We start from the raw sequence: 15295 nt of genomic DNA, 5'->3' as shown, positions 1-15295 counted from the left end.
TACAGCGTGGCTCTCGGCCTGAACATTCATTTATAGATCCTTAGATCCATAGATCAATGAACCCGCCACACAGGACGGAGGGGAAACGGTCGTATGATGGAGTATACTCAAGAATTGAAACGGCATCGATACAATGATGAACGAGTGGAAAGGAGGTAACAGTCATCATAATAATGGACTGCTAAGGGTAGCGTGTTGTCGAATCATCCACCGAGATAAACGATGTCTACAGGGAGTGCTCATACAAGCCATACAAGGCAACCCTTATAGCGGTAATGGATGATATTTTCCTCATAGCAGCCCTCCACTGCAAATTCATTAAGCATGCGCTCATGAGTAAAGTCGTGACTCTCAGGGGTATTCATTGATAACCGTCTTTAAACTGTGCGTAGTCAGATGCAATATCAGTCTTTACTCTCGACCCTCTGCCATGAGTCGATCTACCATCACGCATGGGTTGATCCGTATTCCTCAGGATGTTTATCTCTCGTTCATCCACTGGTCACAGACCCCGTACTGACTCCTTCGGTTGGATTTGAGAAGTTCACTAGTTACCTAACTAGTTGTATCCTTACAGCTAGCGGACTATAGACTTACTCTTTAGGAGACAGCGGGGGAGACAGTGTCTCGTTTGAAAGAAAGCAAAGAAAGTCCCAGAGAGGAGTATACAAAGCGCGTCGACCAAACTATCATAAGCCTCTTGAGACCAAGAAGAAAGCCCTGCCCACCAACCAGCGACCCTCGAACCACAGAATCAACAAAATCCCCAACAACCCGACGATGCATCCAGGCCAACCGCGCCGCATAATAAGCCCCTCCTCCAAGCAAGCCCAGCACCACGTCCGAAACCGCCATCAGATCCCAGTTCCGCGCCTTGTAAACCGGCATCCGCATATCCGCCGTCTGGAGATGCATCGGCCGCGCCTCCGTCCCACCCACCACCCGCAGCTCCGTATCGTACAGCACCTCCTCGATGAGATCCGCGCCCAGCTGCTTCCGTCGAGACGCCACATGAGCAATCCGCTGGATGGCCTCACCTGCGTGCGTATAGCCTTCCCCCGTAACTACCAGGAGGATCTTCCTTGGCGGAGTAGTGGTTCCAGACATTATGGGACTGCATACGAGCTTATCTCCCACTCGAAACGATTGAGCCCGCTCTGGGAGGCGAGAGATTCAAATATCTCGATGAGCACGGATCCCGGGATGCATCGTGCCATTTGTCGCGCCTTAAAGAGCCACCGGTGGACTCCGTTACCAATCAACAGAATCTGACAGACAGGGGTTGTTACGAGCTGACTGGCATCTCCAGATCGCATCGAGACTATGACGCTGCGCCTCAAATGTCAGAATGTGCGCGTTAGGCGCCAATCCACTACGACTATCGCATGTATTGATTACTTTGAACCAGAGCCTACAAGTTATGTTCGTTGATAATAGTCCGCCATAGTAAGGCCACTCGGTTCTAGGCTTAGGGCTTAGGGCTCGGCGTTGCCTGGCTGCTCACTTGCAAGGCGCACCAGCTCATCCACAAGCTTAGCATCAAGGCAATATATGTAGAAAATAAAAAAAGTACAAGATGCATGCAAGCATTGTAGTGGCCCTGTCAGTGACATCCTGACAGGATTCTGTTGCCGCGCGAGAGACGTCACCTGGAGGAGAATGTATGCTTCTGGCATGCTGTGAAAGGTGCAACGGTACTAGGTCTCTATACGATGGACAGCTAGACCAATGGGTAGCGTGTTCATGCTTCAGGGATTCAATATCTGCAGAACTTTCCACTTCTTCGTCGCTGCTTGTGCTCCACTTGAAAGATATCTTGACGCACCCTGCCCTTGACTAACCCAGTTCTGCCAATCGAGGGTTTGCGCCTGGGAGAAGAACCAATGGGATCGACCAGACGTGCGAATTTCATAGGACATGTCGTGCAGTAACCTCGTGGATAGAAGAGACTCCAGAGTTGGGGGATCTTAAGGACAGCCTCGAGGTGGCTGTAGGCTCGTGTCATTCATGTACACATGGCGGACTTCTCTATCTTGACCCCCATTTTCGCTTTGATCGTCTTCCATATAGGAAGCTCGATGGTGGCGCTCAGCTCAGGATAAGGCTGTAGTCCGTTTATCTCTGTTGTCTGCTCTGGCATTAGGCGACTTTCCCTGTATCTCCTCAGAAGTGACGACAGGTGGCACACAGTCTGCATAGACAGAGGCAAGGTGCGAGGTGTTCGACTCTTTAGACTTTACGGATGCAAATGATGCACTTTTACCGTCATGTTCAATTCCTATCAGGAGATTCAAGGTGGTCGTCATTGGTTACACACTACATCCTAGACACAAATGATGATAATATGGACAGACGTATATCATCATTATCATCATGAATTATATGGAAAGATATCCAAAGGTTAAATACTTGATGCAGGACAGAGACGAACCCTCAAAGCGCCTCGGCAAGCCCAGTCAGGAGCTCGCTCAATCCGTACGCGCCAGGGTCAGGCACCTTGCCGACCCATTCCGCCTCGCCCCCGACGTACACGCTGCGCCCGAGACTCGCCTTCATGCTCTTGGTGGCTTCGGTCCCATCCTGCGCGGCCTTTGCAGCCGCATGGACGTCCTTGGCGGCGACCAGCGTGTTGCAGAAGGGAACTAGTGCGTCGATCAGGGTGCGGTCACCCGGCTGCGCCGGAGTGTACTTGCCCAGCGCGGTGATGGAGTACTTGAGCGCGTTGGCCCAGACCTCGACCGTTGCGGTTGTTGGGGTCCCTTGGTCTTGCGCGCGGAGACCGTGCGCAAGCGCGTTCAGGAAGATCGAGTAGATGGCGCCGGAGGTGCCGTCCATGGTGTTTTCCACAACAGTGACGATGCGGTTGACGGCGGTGACGGCGTCGTCCGTCAGGCCGGACGATGGGTCTTCCAGGAGGGAGAGGACGGCTTCTGCGCCGCGCTTCAGACCCACGCCGCAGTCGCCGTCGCCGACGATAGTATCGTACCGGGTGACCAATGCCTCGGCAGCAATGACTCGCTTGAGTGCGGATCCGAGGGCTTTCTTGAGAATGGCCGGGTCCACTGGTGCATGATCAGCGCTGTAAGTGGGCGGACAAATGTCATATAAAACCAACAAAAAAAAATATTATGTAAACTTACGCTTGATGTTACTCGGTTGATCTTCAGCAAGCTTGGTGCTCTTGACCTGCACGGGAGCATCGGACTGGTGTGCCTCCCAGGTCGATGTGCGGATAGGAGCAGACCAGCCCACTGCTTCGGCAGGCGCATCGAGGAGCTCGAGCATAGACTTGCCAGGACCCAGTCCCGTATCCGCGAGCTTCAGTAGTGAAACACTGAAGCCCAGTCCGTTGAGACTGGTCAGGAAGGTTCCTTGAATGATTCGCACAGGCTTGATGTGGAAATCTTTGGTGAGCTGGCGGTATACTTCGTCAGTGATACCCGACAGTTCGAGGGTACTGACGCCACCCAGGTTGTTGATAAGCAGCACGAACTGATCGCCTGGCTGGTGGGTCAGGAAAGCGCGGTCTGGGTCGTTGTGATCCAGGATCTGCAAGAGCATCGTCTTGATCACCTCTGGAAGGGAAAACTTCATCCGGTGGGACCCGGGTTCGTTGTGAATGCCCATTCCGACCTCCACTTCCCCATCAGGGATGACATCCTCCGGGACTCCTCCACCCGGGATATGGACGTGCTCCAAGGACGAACCCACAGACGCAAGGTTAGCGTTTGCTAGTTGAGCAACGCGGTAGACGTCTTCGAGGGATGCTCTGCACAAGACGGTTTAGCTGTGGCCCCGCCCCGGAATCATGCTGCTGTCAACTTACCCAGTCTCCGCCAAGGCTCCGACAATCTTCAAGATGAGGATGCCACCACCGATACCGCGACGACCAACTTTTCCGCCCTTCTTTCTGCCGACGCCCGCGTCATCGTTGATGGCAAAGAACTCGGTCTTGATTCCTGCAGCCCGCGACTTCTCGGCAGCCATGCCAAAGTTGAGAACGTCGCCAGTGTAGTTCATAGGTATGATCAACACGCCCTTTTCATTGTCGACGCAGTTCATGGCGGCATGGCGAATCTGTTCGGCAGACGGAGAGGCGAAGATGCTCCCCGCGACAGACGCGTCCATGAGTCCATGGCCGACATAGCCCGCAAACGCAGGCTCATGACCGGAACCTCCGCCTGAGATGATGGCCACCTTGGGTTTTCTGGATGCATCCGGCCGACGGAAAATAACCTTGTGTTTCGAATCAAACGCCAGCGATGGATTTGTGAGTGTCAGGGAATGGAGAGCCGTCTGGACCAGGTGATTCGGGTCGTCGAAGAAGTGTTTGGCTGTCGCTCAAATCGTCAGCGCAACACAACAACCTCTGGGCTCATGATCTGCGAAATGCACATGTGATGAAATCGAAACTAGACACACCGAAGGAAAAGTGAGACATACTCTGCATGATGGAAAATGTGGAGCGAGACAACCGCTAAAACCCGGAGTTGCGCCGTGATAAAGTGGAGAAAAGTCGGGGGATATACAGATCGTCGACTACTCAAACAGATACGAGGATGCCGCTGGAACTACAGAGAGACAACCCCTCGTCGCTTTAAATAATCTGCCGGCAACTGTCTCGCGCGGGATGAGTTCCAATCGGACAATTTCTGGGCGTATTTCCCCTCAATGCGCAGCCCGCCGGATGACTGGAAGTAACTGCGCCAGGGATTGCGACAGAGGGATCTCAAACGGTGCGACTTGGGGGAATCGGTTTGCAGCCCGTGAGAGGCGGGGAAACTGTGGAGTATCCTGTGATCAAGTTTCGACCTGTCAGCTGTCAAGCATTCATCTAGAAGTAGACATCCTAGACCTCTTAATGAAGACACTCGTGCTGGAATTGCACTGGTTGAAATCACAGTGATAGGGAGGGGCGATGGTTCCCTGAAGGCGGACTCACTAGAATATATATATAATCGCGAATCGTTTTCAGCTCTACAACGCGTGTCTCTAGCGGCGATATATACGAAGGATATATGAATGTTGTATACAGATGTAGCAGAGCAGTTCAAGGACCAAGATCATGATCCAGGAGAATCGAGAATCCTTCAAGAGGGCAAGAGCAGTAATATATACTCAATGATCTCCATATGTGGAGTACCGAACGCTGTTCTCTTTTTGCCCCCATTTTCTGCAGCTCACATGAACAGTTATGCTCCATAGGTCTAGGGGTACTGTAAGGTACCACGGTTAGCCTTCCTCCGTAGTCCCATCCTGAGAGATCAACTATTATTGTCATGCAAAGTCCCAGACACAGGGACAGTGTCCCCCATTGATCGTGGGGTTTTGCAGTCTGGACCGGAGACAGCGGGGGAGGTCTTCGGCTTACCCTCTAGGGTAATTCCGGCAGCCATCCAGCAATAGTAACATCGGCCTATCTAACATTGTTATTATCATGGCATGACTTACTCTCGGTTGGTTTAAACTCACTACTTACTGAGTCTAGCTAATCTCACTACCATGTCATGGTTGTATAACCATTGGCCAGAGTACCCCGTTCGACTATTCAAGGCAGGTCTGAGCTTGACATCTAACCAACCCAGTCTTATAACCATACGATGAGAACAATTTTGCAATAGCGATTGATGTTCGGCATTTAGTATTGAGATCATGTGGCATTAGTCTACTCTCCTTGCATGAGTCCTCAGGAGAGAAGGTGAACCGAGCAGTTTGACCGAACCGAGTATGCGTTCTACTACGCAATAACATATCAAAGAAACATGGCCATGGATATGGTCATGAGACCTGCAGGAAAATCGGTCCATCTCTCTGTAGAGGTGAGTACTACGGAGTACAATAGTAGCCCCCCGCTGTCAGGGCCCTTGAGTCCACTATTTGCCAACTATCATTACCGCATTGGGCATTCCTGACTATCTAGAACGTGGACTAGGATTCATGCAAGAGCCATAGATCGGTATTCGGACCGTGGCTATCGCTTCTCGGTCGATACCACCTTAGGTCTAACAATATATCCAACTTATTTCTGTATTCCCGCCAACTGGCCTGGCCACCCCCGGCAGCCGCCGAGGGCCCGACGCTCAGAGCTGCTGTGGGGTCGGAGCTACTCCGGGTGCGTTCCAGACTCTCCCAGTCCCGGCATCTGCGGTTCTACCCTTAGCGTCCACAGTAGGTAGTTCGTAACTATGGCAGAATACCATAATGATAGGACCAAGACGATGGTGGAGAGTACAGATCTTAATGGATGTCATTGGTGTAAGATCATAAAGAGAGAATAAATGAATGCGGGTTAAAAGGGTAGCAGCTTCTCGAATGGCATAATGCAATTGCTCTTATGCGACATATTTGTACATATTGGGACTGGTCTCCGTGTCTCGCTCCATGTAATCCTTCTCGATCAGTCTAGATAACAGTCAGTATTCGGCCTAGAAAAAGTACGGCAAGACCACTCACTTTTCGATATTGTTTTTAATCTCCGCGACATCCAACACTCCTCGGCTCCGAGTCGCCTTGATCACCTCTGCAACCAGTTCAGCGTGCGAGATCTGCTTGCGGCTCTTCATGATTCGCACGATGGCCGCCTGAGTCTCCAGATGTCGGTCGGCCGCCACCCGCTCGTGCGTCTTCTTGTTTTCCTCCTTCGTCTCCTTCAGTTGAATCTGATTGATCTTGATCCGGAACTTCGGGTCCGTAAAGCTCGCATTGAACGAGAATTCATCCGTAGGGTTGACGTCTCGTCCCTTGGGCTTCTTGGTGAGGACCCGATACTTGGCGCATGCAAGCGACTGGAGGGTGCGTTGGAGCTCCTGGTCGGCTGCGTCAAAAGCAATCAGTACGGATACCAGGGATGATAAGACGAGTAGAAACACTCACAAAGTTTCGTCCCTTCCTGAAGCTGAGCATAGCTCAGGCTTCCGCCCTCGGGAACGTCGTTGAACAGCAGTAGTACGATCGCTTGAAATGAGCTAACCACCAGCTCCTTCTGTCCGTGCGAAAAGTTGGCTCGCAGCTGGCAGTGCGCCAACTGATGCTTCCAGCTGAGTTTCCGCCCGTTGTACTTGTTGTAGTAAAACTTCTCAAAGTCATCAATTGCTTCGGCAACGACCGGTGGAATCCGCACCTGCACATCAGGGTACGATGGCCATGCAGAGGCGGAGAGCACGCTAACATTTAGATCGATCGGCAGCGGTTTCCTCCGTTCGCGCTGAATCGAGGCATATGCAGCCATTTCGTCTCGCGCGACATCCATATCCTTGAACATGGACTCGAGATTGTGTGTAAACGTAGAACCGCATTCTGCTCAATAGGATTAGTTTGCAATCTACGAAAAAAAAAGATGGTGCATATCGGAACCAACCTGTCTTGAGCCTTGCTAGCATGCTCTTCTCCGCATCGTCACTTGCGCTTCGGCCCATCAATAACCGACGGGCCAAGTCGTTCTTGTAGAATGCCTCAAACACCGCTTTGCCGTTGACGAATCGAAACAGGTCCAGCACTTGATCCAGTTGTCGGTTAATCTCAGCGTCCTCGTCGGCCAGCGGCACGTCCGCCATATTGCGCCCAGATGCCAGCTTCCATCCACCTTTCAGTAGCCTGTCTACGTACTTGGCAATCATCTCGCCGGTCTTGACATTGTCTGTCCCGCCGGTAGATTCCGATTTCCGGCTCTTGTTCATAAAGGTTGCAAAAGCTTCGCGCAGGGCATGACCCAGCTCCTCATTGCGGTGGAACGAGTTAACCCATGTGTCGTCCAGCTGTGCCTTGAATTCTAGCAAGCTAACTACCATTTCCGCCTCCTTCTCCTCGTCAAAGACAATCTGCGAGCCTTCTTCCACAATATAATTCTTGAAAGCTGGCTTCAATTTCGTCCCCAGTTGCCTTCGCTCTAAGAGGGTGTAGAGCTTCTCCAGAGCAGTCTTGTTGCCAGTCCGAAGCAACCCAAGAACGTCCTTCTCATTAAGCAACACCGACTCTTGATCTGCTACCAAGACACGATCGAGAAGTTCAGACAGTTTCTGCTTGGTGCTTCGGTTCAACGAGAATAGCTCGCAGCGTTTGACTTCTCTCGCGATTAGATTATGGCCGTTCTCCACAAATGTGGCAAGATAACCGGAGGACTCTCGCTGAGCCCACGATACGAAGAATCGCTTCGATTCGGAAAGAAGGAGAGGCTCGAAGCTTGTTGTGTAGACATCAAGTCCATGGAAGAGTTCAATAGCATTTCGGAGCAAAGAAGAATCGGCCATCATAGCATGATCCTCATTGCGGTCTGCGTCAACTAGGTCACAAGCCCCTTGTAGAACCTTCGGTTGTAATACAGGGTCGGAGAATATGTGATTCCGAAACTGGATCAAGCCCATTTCACGGATAACTGGAAACTCTTTGGAATGAAGTAGGAAAGATTGGTCGAGGTAGTAGAAGATCCACCGGATGGTGACCTGGAAGACTTCATCAATCATTTGAAAGACAAACTCAAACCGACGCTGGATCAACTTACCAACTTCGATTTCCAAGTGTTCCATGCGTCAATCACAGCCCGCAATGTATCCACATTACTCCCATCAGCTGCCTTTGCCAGCAACTCGTCCCGCAGACTCCCAGACACGTGCGCTCGGCATCGGTCCTGCAGCTGTTGGGTCAACACCACGGCTCTTCCCTGGCGACACACATTCTCTGCTCCCTTGTAGAGCTCCTCCAGTGAAATCTCGGGCTTTCCGCTGCTAAAGACGGCGCTCAGCGCTGCATCCAGCTGTGCCCAGACCTTGTCAAAGTAGGAATCCTGATTCAACCGCGAACCGGTCCGGAGATTCTTAACCACAAGCCTTTTTGCACCGGTATGAGGGGTAAAATTGCTCTGACGCGATGATGTGTTCGAGAAATGGGGTTTGACTGTCGTGTTGGCCGGGGAGCTCTGCGCAAACGCTCCACCTGTTCTATGTTCCGAATTCGAAAAATTGTACATCTTGTCTGGCGGTTGAAGCTCCTGTGACGAAACTGGAGCCCGCGAGTGCGATGATGGCGATGATAGCCGAGGACGCTTGTTCGATGGAGGGGATTGGGGGGGATAACCCTTGCTGTGGGTATGGTTCCTGGATAAGAGCTCGGAGATGGTCGCCTGTTGTTGCTGCTGCGGATGCTGTTGCGAATTCTGAGACCGAAATGCCGCCTCTTCTTGATCAGAAAGCTTCCTCTTGCCGATCGACTTGCGCTTACCGCTCCTCTGCTCGGGGGCGCCTCTCGAGTTCTGCTGCATCGACCCGGTTCGGTCCGAAAGTTCAAGTCGAGAGAAGGGAGCGCTCAGTATTGGCGAGATTCAGTAGTTCCCTGGAATGCACAGGTCATGACAACTCATTTATACTTCCCCGTTGACTTCAAAAGAGGCGATGTAGCGGGGTTGAACGATGGACGAGGAGATGGGGATCACTGGGCACCAAGGATGAAACAGGCTCTCCGGAGCCAAGGTACGCCGGAGATAAGATAATACGTCCGTGCGCACTGCTCCTCTACTGTAAGATGATGACATGCCTGTACAGAGTACATAAACTCCATTCAACCCATTAATTGATGCAGGTAAATTGCATTCCTGTCAGCATTGTCACAGATGCTATTCTCGTTATTGGCAACGAGCTTAGACTTTCTGTCTATCCTACGGCTGAACTACGAGTCTGAACACAGTGTGAGAAAACGACATTGACTTCGGACATTAATTGTCTTCGTTTTATACCCAATATCATCTCTCTCCAATGTGTCTGAGCAGACGCACCTCCACGTCAGATCTTCATTGCTTCCAATGCTTTTAAGCTAGTAAAATAAACGCATCGCATATGTATCATGTGTTATAAGAAAATGCCGAGTTCTGCTATTTGACTAGACGAGTTGTATTGTCTGAGTCAAGCCTAGGAGAATAATGTCGGGCGAGTTTGTTCCTTCACTTCCTCGTCCTCGTACTGGGTTCTCTATTAGCATCCGCAGTTATTATGGCGGCTTGACTACATACCTCTAGGAAGTTGGTGGCGCTGATGAGCGTCATGTAGCACTTGGCCAAATCACTCAGCGCGTCGTGATGATCAGCAGTACCTACTCCACCGATCTTAGCAAATCGCTTGAAGATGCCGACCATGCTCTGTCTGTTTTCTGCCAAGAAAGCTCGTGTTTGCTGCATGATTTGCTCATTATGAAGACCCCGAGAGAAGACAGCTGAGATAATGACCCGGAGTACCGAGCCAAGAAGATCATAATATTTCCGAAGAGCATCAGGGTTGTCAATATCTGTCGTCGTTAGAGAGATTCTGGTCTAGAAGCTGACATGCACTTACCAATGCCCAGATCCGGATCAGCAGCAAATAGCCGTGACTCGCGAACCGCCTGAAAGAGGCCTGTTTTCAAAACTTGAGTAGCGCCATTCTTGGTTTGGCAGAGCCGTTGAAGTAAAGATAGCAGCGACTCGTAATATGACAACAATGCTGGCGTATCTACTATGATATCAGCACGTTTCACAATTACATGGATTCTACCTCCACAACTTACCATTTGCTTGAGTGTTCTTCAGTTCGTGAGGTAGCGCTCTGATGGCGTCCAAGAAAAGACTGAGATAATTCGATTGTGAGATCAACTCTGCCAGAGTTGAGTCTGTTTCTCGATCCAGAGTGGCCAGCAGATTGAGAAATAGCAGAGCCGACACCCGACATGCTTCTTGCCCGGCGTATGCGTCGTCACAGGTGGTCTCAATCAGGGTAGATCCCGCTGTCTTTATCACTTGTTGACTGTGGTGCCTCAGATTCTGATTCACCGTATCGGCGGAGGCGATACGACTGATGTACTGGGAACCGATGTTGTAAAACGTCTCACGCAACTGAACATTTCCACTTGCCAGGAAGATACCTCTAATGCAGATCTGGAACAGCTGGTGCAGTTTTTCGTCTATGATATCCCCACTTCGCCGTGCACCGTCTGTACTCGTGGACGTAAATTCGAGACCCCCGATAAGAGTCTCGGCGAGTCGTGCAAGCTCGATTGCCTCCGGTAGGTCCTCCTCGATGGCTGCTTCGAGTTTAGGGAGGACCAACTGGATTGAATGCAAGATAAATGTTGGTTTTCGGCCACCCTCAATCTCAGAACAAGCCAGCATCGTTGTGATGAGCTCTGTCCATGATCGAAGAGCCAGGTAACGGTTAAACGCAATTTGCCTTGCTTGATTTGTCGCACGAATGAATAACGTCAGGCCTTCAGCTTCGGCCGAGAATTGCTCTTCATCCTGAGGTCGCAACTGCCCACTCGACAGCAACTCTTCCTTTCTGACTTGGATGAGCTCTGCAACCTCCGCTAGATTGTACAGAACAAGCGACTCGTCTGCTTGCGATTTCGCACACACATCAAAGCCAATCCCATCAAGGAAGACTAATCTGGGCGCTGGAATCTTGTGGCTGAGATCCAAGTCAGCAAAATCAAAGAGATCAAAGACGGTGGGATTGAGGATTGTCTCCCCCGTCTCTGTGGTTGAGTTCCCAAGCAACGTCGAAAGGATCTCTGTCTGAAGTGTCTGCGAGCCGAGCTTGGCGGCCGCGCGAATTTCGGTCGCCGCGTAGGCATACAAGTAACTTCTAAAAAGTAAGAACTCAGCAAGAGCTGATGTGGACTCAGAGATCCAGAATTCTTCGTCCATGACAGATAACCCATCAAAAGGAGTGTCTGGTCCGATTATAGGTTGGCTGGCAAACATGCTGAGTAGAAAGCGGCTGGAACGCATCTCAAGCAGAGTGAACGCAGACGCGATCTTGGAGGACCATAGATGTTTGAGAACTTCAAGGGCCATACGCCGTAGATGTACCATCCAAGGAAGAATGTTCCCTTCCATCGCATCAGGGTAGCTCTGCAAGAACCCAATGATAGCATGTAACAAGGACATTCCGTTTGAGAACAGACTATTCGGAGAAATATCCAGCATGGTTCCCACGCTACTGAACCCGAGGAAAAGATGAGCAATAGTCGGCCGATCCGTGATCATGCTGAGACAGCTATTTAGGAGTGCCAAAAGGCTTTCCCTAATAATATAGCCTGGGGACCGTGCACCAAGTTCCAACTCCCTCAATTCAGGTTGCATCTGAGACACCAGCGGCCGTGAAACACTGTCAACGTCCACTTCTGTGCTCAGGACTTCAACTATTTTGTTTGAGGATTGCCAATTCGATATTTCTGGTGACGACAACTTGTTCAACTTCCTAGAGCTTGACATTTTCTCCAGAAGTGCCATTGAGGTAACGGTAAGTTGCTCGTGACCCGCGCCGCAATAAAGGCTCAGAGCAGGTATAATCGTTAAGTTGTTGAGGATGCTATCCTCGAAGGATGAAAGCGACGAATTAGCGACGTTGATTCTGCTTCCACCTGCCTGAGACTTGATGGACGGCCGGACGATATGGAAGTAGGTCGATTGCAGATCCAGCATCAGGTCCATGACTTCTATGCTTTTGACCAAGCACTGAATAAGTATAGAGTCAGACGCGGCGTTGGCAACCTCGCTGGCGTCTTGCTGAGCTGTTGCGAAGATCGCCTTGATAACATCTTCATTGAATAGCCACTCAGCCACACGCGCAAACGGGTGAAGACGGATATAGGTGGTCAAGGATGACGTTTTCAGGGAAGAATCGGAGCTGATTGTGGGTTGGCTGAGGACAGTTACAATGTTCTCGTTGAACGATCTCAAGCACGTGATGACGAAACTCAAGCAGTTATAGGTCAGAAGGCGAGTTTGGCGCTCGCCCAGATCTGGAACTTTCCTCGAGAGGGCCTGACCCATGACAAAATCGATGTACGGCTCGATACCTGGCATGCGATAGGAGGATCCTAGAGATTCGGGGAAGGGCAGGGACAGATGGTACTCTGTGGAGTCAGAGGTAGGGGTGATGAGCGAGTAAATCAAGACGACAAAGGCATTGGCCTGATCAAAACTCTCGCCGATCTTCTGGAATGCCTGCTGCTCGTGCCACACCAATGGATTTGACACTATGGGCACTTTACCAAGGCCGGGGCCACTCATGGCGCCCCCGGAAATCCATTGGTCAAGAGAGAGCCACATCTCGTTGCCATTGTGGGACGTTCTGTCCGTCATTAAAGCTGCAAGGGTAGTGAAAACAGTGGCCCTCAGGTGGGTGGGTATGGGGCCGCTGCACAAGGTCAACAAGGTGCTAACAACGCTGAAAGATGGGTGCTGAAGCATCCATTCCCTTATGGAGCCACTCTGCTTGCATAAATGACCCATTAATCGCAGATAGCAAGTCAGCATGACAGGGCTTTCTGGCTCGCTCATGTCGGCAGGTTCAGACTTTCGAGCCCTCAGGACCGCTTGGGAAGCGCTAGGCTTCTCAGTAACCCTCGTCGCGTACAATTGGAGTTCAGCAAACATCTGGGACCAATTCATGGAAGTGGATCGCTTGAACTTGGACGACAAGAACTTGTCCTCCTCGGTTAGAAATCGATGTGCAGCAGCGGCATTCTCCTCTCCGCCAGAAATAGAACACAGCAACTCGCAAAAGGCGCTGACTCTCGGAACAGTCTGTCTTTTGGAAGCCCATTGAAGGAAACCATACAAATTGCCGTCTGGGTCCGCCCAGAACTCCTGAGCTGCGTCTGGTCGGCTTTCGAATGCGAATGCTATGATCATGAGGAAAGACTCGAGATGAGTGCGAGCTTCGACCAGGCCGCGATGGAGGCTGGACGACAAACCATCCCTCAAGGCAGTAATCTGATCCAAGCGTTGCATATCCTCCTCGGATTTCAGCTTTCGAACTGCATCTGGCATGTTGGCAATGCAAGACTCCACAAAAATCTCTAGGTTCTCCATCAGTAGAGTCTTTAAAAATCCAGCACAGGGTTCGGATTCCAAATTCGCGAATGCGCTTTCTTTCAACAATAGCGCCACTAATTCACGGCGAGCCGGGTCAGCCCACTCTTCGTTGTTCACACCTGAGCAGATAGCAAGTAAGAAATCGAGTCCTCCGTCGTCGAGTGCCGTCATGAACATTTGAGTTCGCTCCTCTGCTTCTTTTTCGAAGTCGACCCCTTGGACAGGAGAGGTCGGCCCATCGATATCCCAGCCACTGTAAACCGCAAGCCAAAGCGCGATGACAGCTGCGTGAAACGTCGGGATCGTCCAAGTTTGGCCATCTTTGGTAGAGGTGACCGCCAAGTGCAGGCTCCTGGCCTCTTTGTATGAATTCGACCGTTCTGGTGAGCCGTGCTGGACAAACGACGATATCATAGCAGGGATGTAGTGAAGCAGCAGTCCATCAAATCTTTCGAGCTTCCTTAAGCGATTCAGGAGCACCCGAAGGTCCTCAGGGCTGGTATAAGGTCCTTTGAAGAAATAGCACAGAATTGCGCCTAATGACTCGTGTTGTTGCTGCAGGCTGCTGCGTTGGTATTCAATGGCTTCCATAACATCGCGATCCTCCACCTGGCCGACAATGGATGCCTTTTGAATCTGCTCCCCAAGGAGCAGCAACCATCCCTCGATATCCTCCATAGACTTCATGCACTTCCGCGCAAAAAGCGATGCATTCCGTAAGGGTCCAGTTTTGATCTCCACGATGAATGCCACCATATCTTGCATGAGAGCTTGCGTCACTTCCCGCTCAACCTCAAACGATTCTTGAAGAATCAGGCGTAAGCATTCAAGAAGGAAGTGCCGCCGTTCATGAAAGCGCATAATTGCCGCGATCAGCGGAGGTCTATCCAGTACTTGAGCTTCCTCCTGCGCCGCAAAGAATAGAACAGCGGCCTCCAGTTCATCAATGTTGAGAGCATCCGCAAGCTGTAGTGCGCCTTGTTGAAAGTCTTGGTTGATTGAATATTCGACATCGTCAACGGTAATCTTCCCTGTAGCGCAATTGAGCAAAGTCAGCTTTTGCCCCCTTCAAGATCTGAGTTCAGTCGTAATTGGGACTGCAAGAAGTCATCTTCAGTTACCGACCTGAGAGAACAGCCTGCCGACTTGTGTTGTTCTTCGAGGGTTTGTCTAAGAGTTTCTTGAAATCCTCAATGTGAGTTTCCAACTCAACACGAAGTCGTTCAATGTTGACAAATGACGAGTCTGAAAGAGCAGACAGATCCTGGTACAGGCCCCGAAGGCCAACCAGGGTATCTCCGTCTTCCATCTCAGAGTCTGTATGCGAAGATGGGCGAGGTGGATGAAGGAGGAGCTATAGTGAGGCCTCTGTTTGTCTGGGCGGAGGACGCGGTCAAAATTCCGCCTAGAAAAAGGCGGAGCTCACTTTTGCGCCCAGACTAAAATAACAAGCCA

The 15295-nt window shown here is 51.0% G+C and overlaps 4 protein-coding genes across 4 annotated transcripts; all 4 read right to left on the bottom strand.

Moving 5' to 3' along the window:
• Window positions 1-374: 374 nt before the first annotated feature.
• AFUA_5G12700 (glycosyltransferase family 1 protein) lies at window positions 375-1258 on the bottom strand. The gene has a single exon (XM_748290.2). It carries the CDS (start codon window positions 1105-1107, stop codon window positions 601-603), a length of 507 nt encoding a protein of 168 aa, XP_753383.1. The 5' UTR covers window positions 1108-1258; the 3' UTR covers window positions 375-600.
• Window positions 1259-2252: 994 nt separating this feature from the next.
• AFUA_5G12690 (uncharacterized protein) lies at window positions 2253-5238 on the bottom strand. Its single transcript, XM_077804877.1, has 5 exons — window positions 4943-5238; window positions 4444-4794; window positions 3827-4334; window positions 3141-3769; window positions 2253-3062 (listed from the first exon to the last, which is right to left on the bottom strand). The coding sequence occupies exons 2-5, from the start codon at window positions 4448-4450 to the stop codon at window positions 2434-2436; spliced, it is 1773 nt and encodes a 590-aa protein (XP_077661013.1). The 5' UTR covers window positions 4451-4794; window positions 4943-5238; the 3' UTR covers window positions 2253-2433.
• Window positions 5239-5869: 631 nt separating this feature from the next.
• Window positions 5870-9426, bottom strand: AFUA_5G12680 (cullin family protein). The gene is made up of 5 exons (XM_077804876.1): window positions 8498-9426; window positions 7358-8438; window positions 6874-7296; window positions 6454-6814; window positions 5870-6402 (listed from the first exon to the last, which is right to left on the bottom strand). Exons 1-5 carry the CDS (start codon window positions 9251-9253, stop codon window positions 6333-6335), a joined length of 2691 nt encoding a protein of 896 aa, XP_077661012.1. The 5' UTR covers window positions 9254-9426; the 3' UTR covers window positions 5870-6332.
• Window positions 9427-9618: 192 nt separating this feature from the next.
• Window positions 9619-15224, bottom strand: AFUA_5G12670 (nuclear pore complex Nup192/Nup205 family protein). The gene is made up of 5 exons (XM_077804875.1): window positions 14966-15224; window positions 10528-14871; window positions 10317-10472; window positions 9998-10269; window positions 9619-9947 (listed from the first exon to the last, which is right to left on the bottom strand). Exons 1-5 carry the CDS (start codon window positions 15147-15149, stop codon window positions 9897-9899), a joined length of 5007 nt encoding a protein of 1668 aa, XP_077661011.1. The 5' UTR covers window positions 15150-15224; the 3' UTR covers window positions 9619-9896.
• Window positions 15225-15295: the final 71 nt, after the last annotated feature.

This window comes from Aspergillus fumigatus, chromosome 5 (genome assembly GCF_000002655.1).
Source record: "Aspergillus fumigatus Af293 chromosome 5, whole genome shotgun sequence".
NCBI lineage: Eukaryota > Fungi > Ascomycota > Eurotiomycetes > Eurotiales > Aspergillaceae > Aspergillus > Aspergillus fumigatus.
Note: the sequence above shows the minus strand (reverse complement) of the source record. Positions and strands in the feature narration are given on the sequence as shown.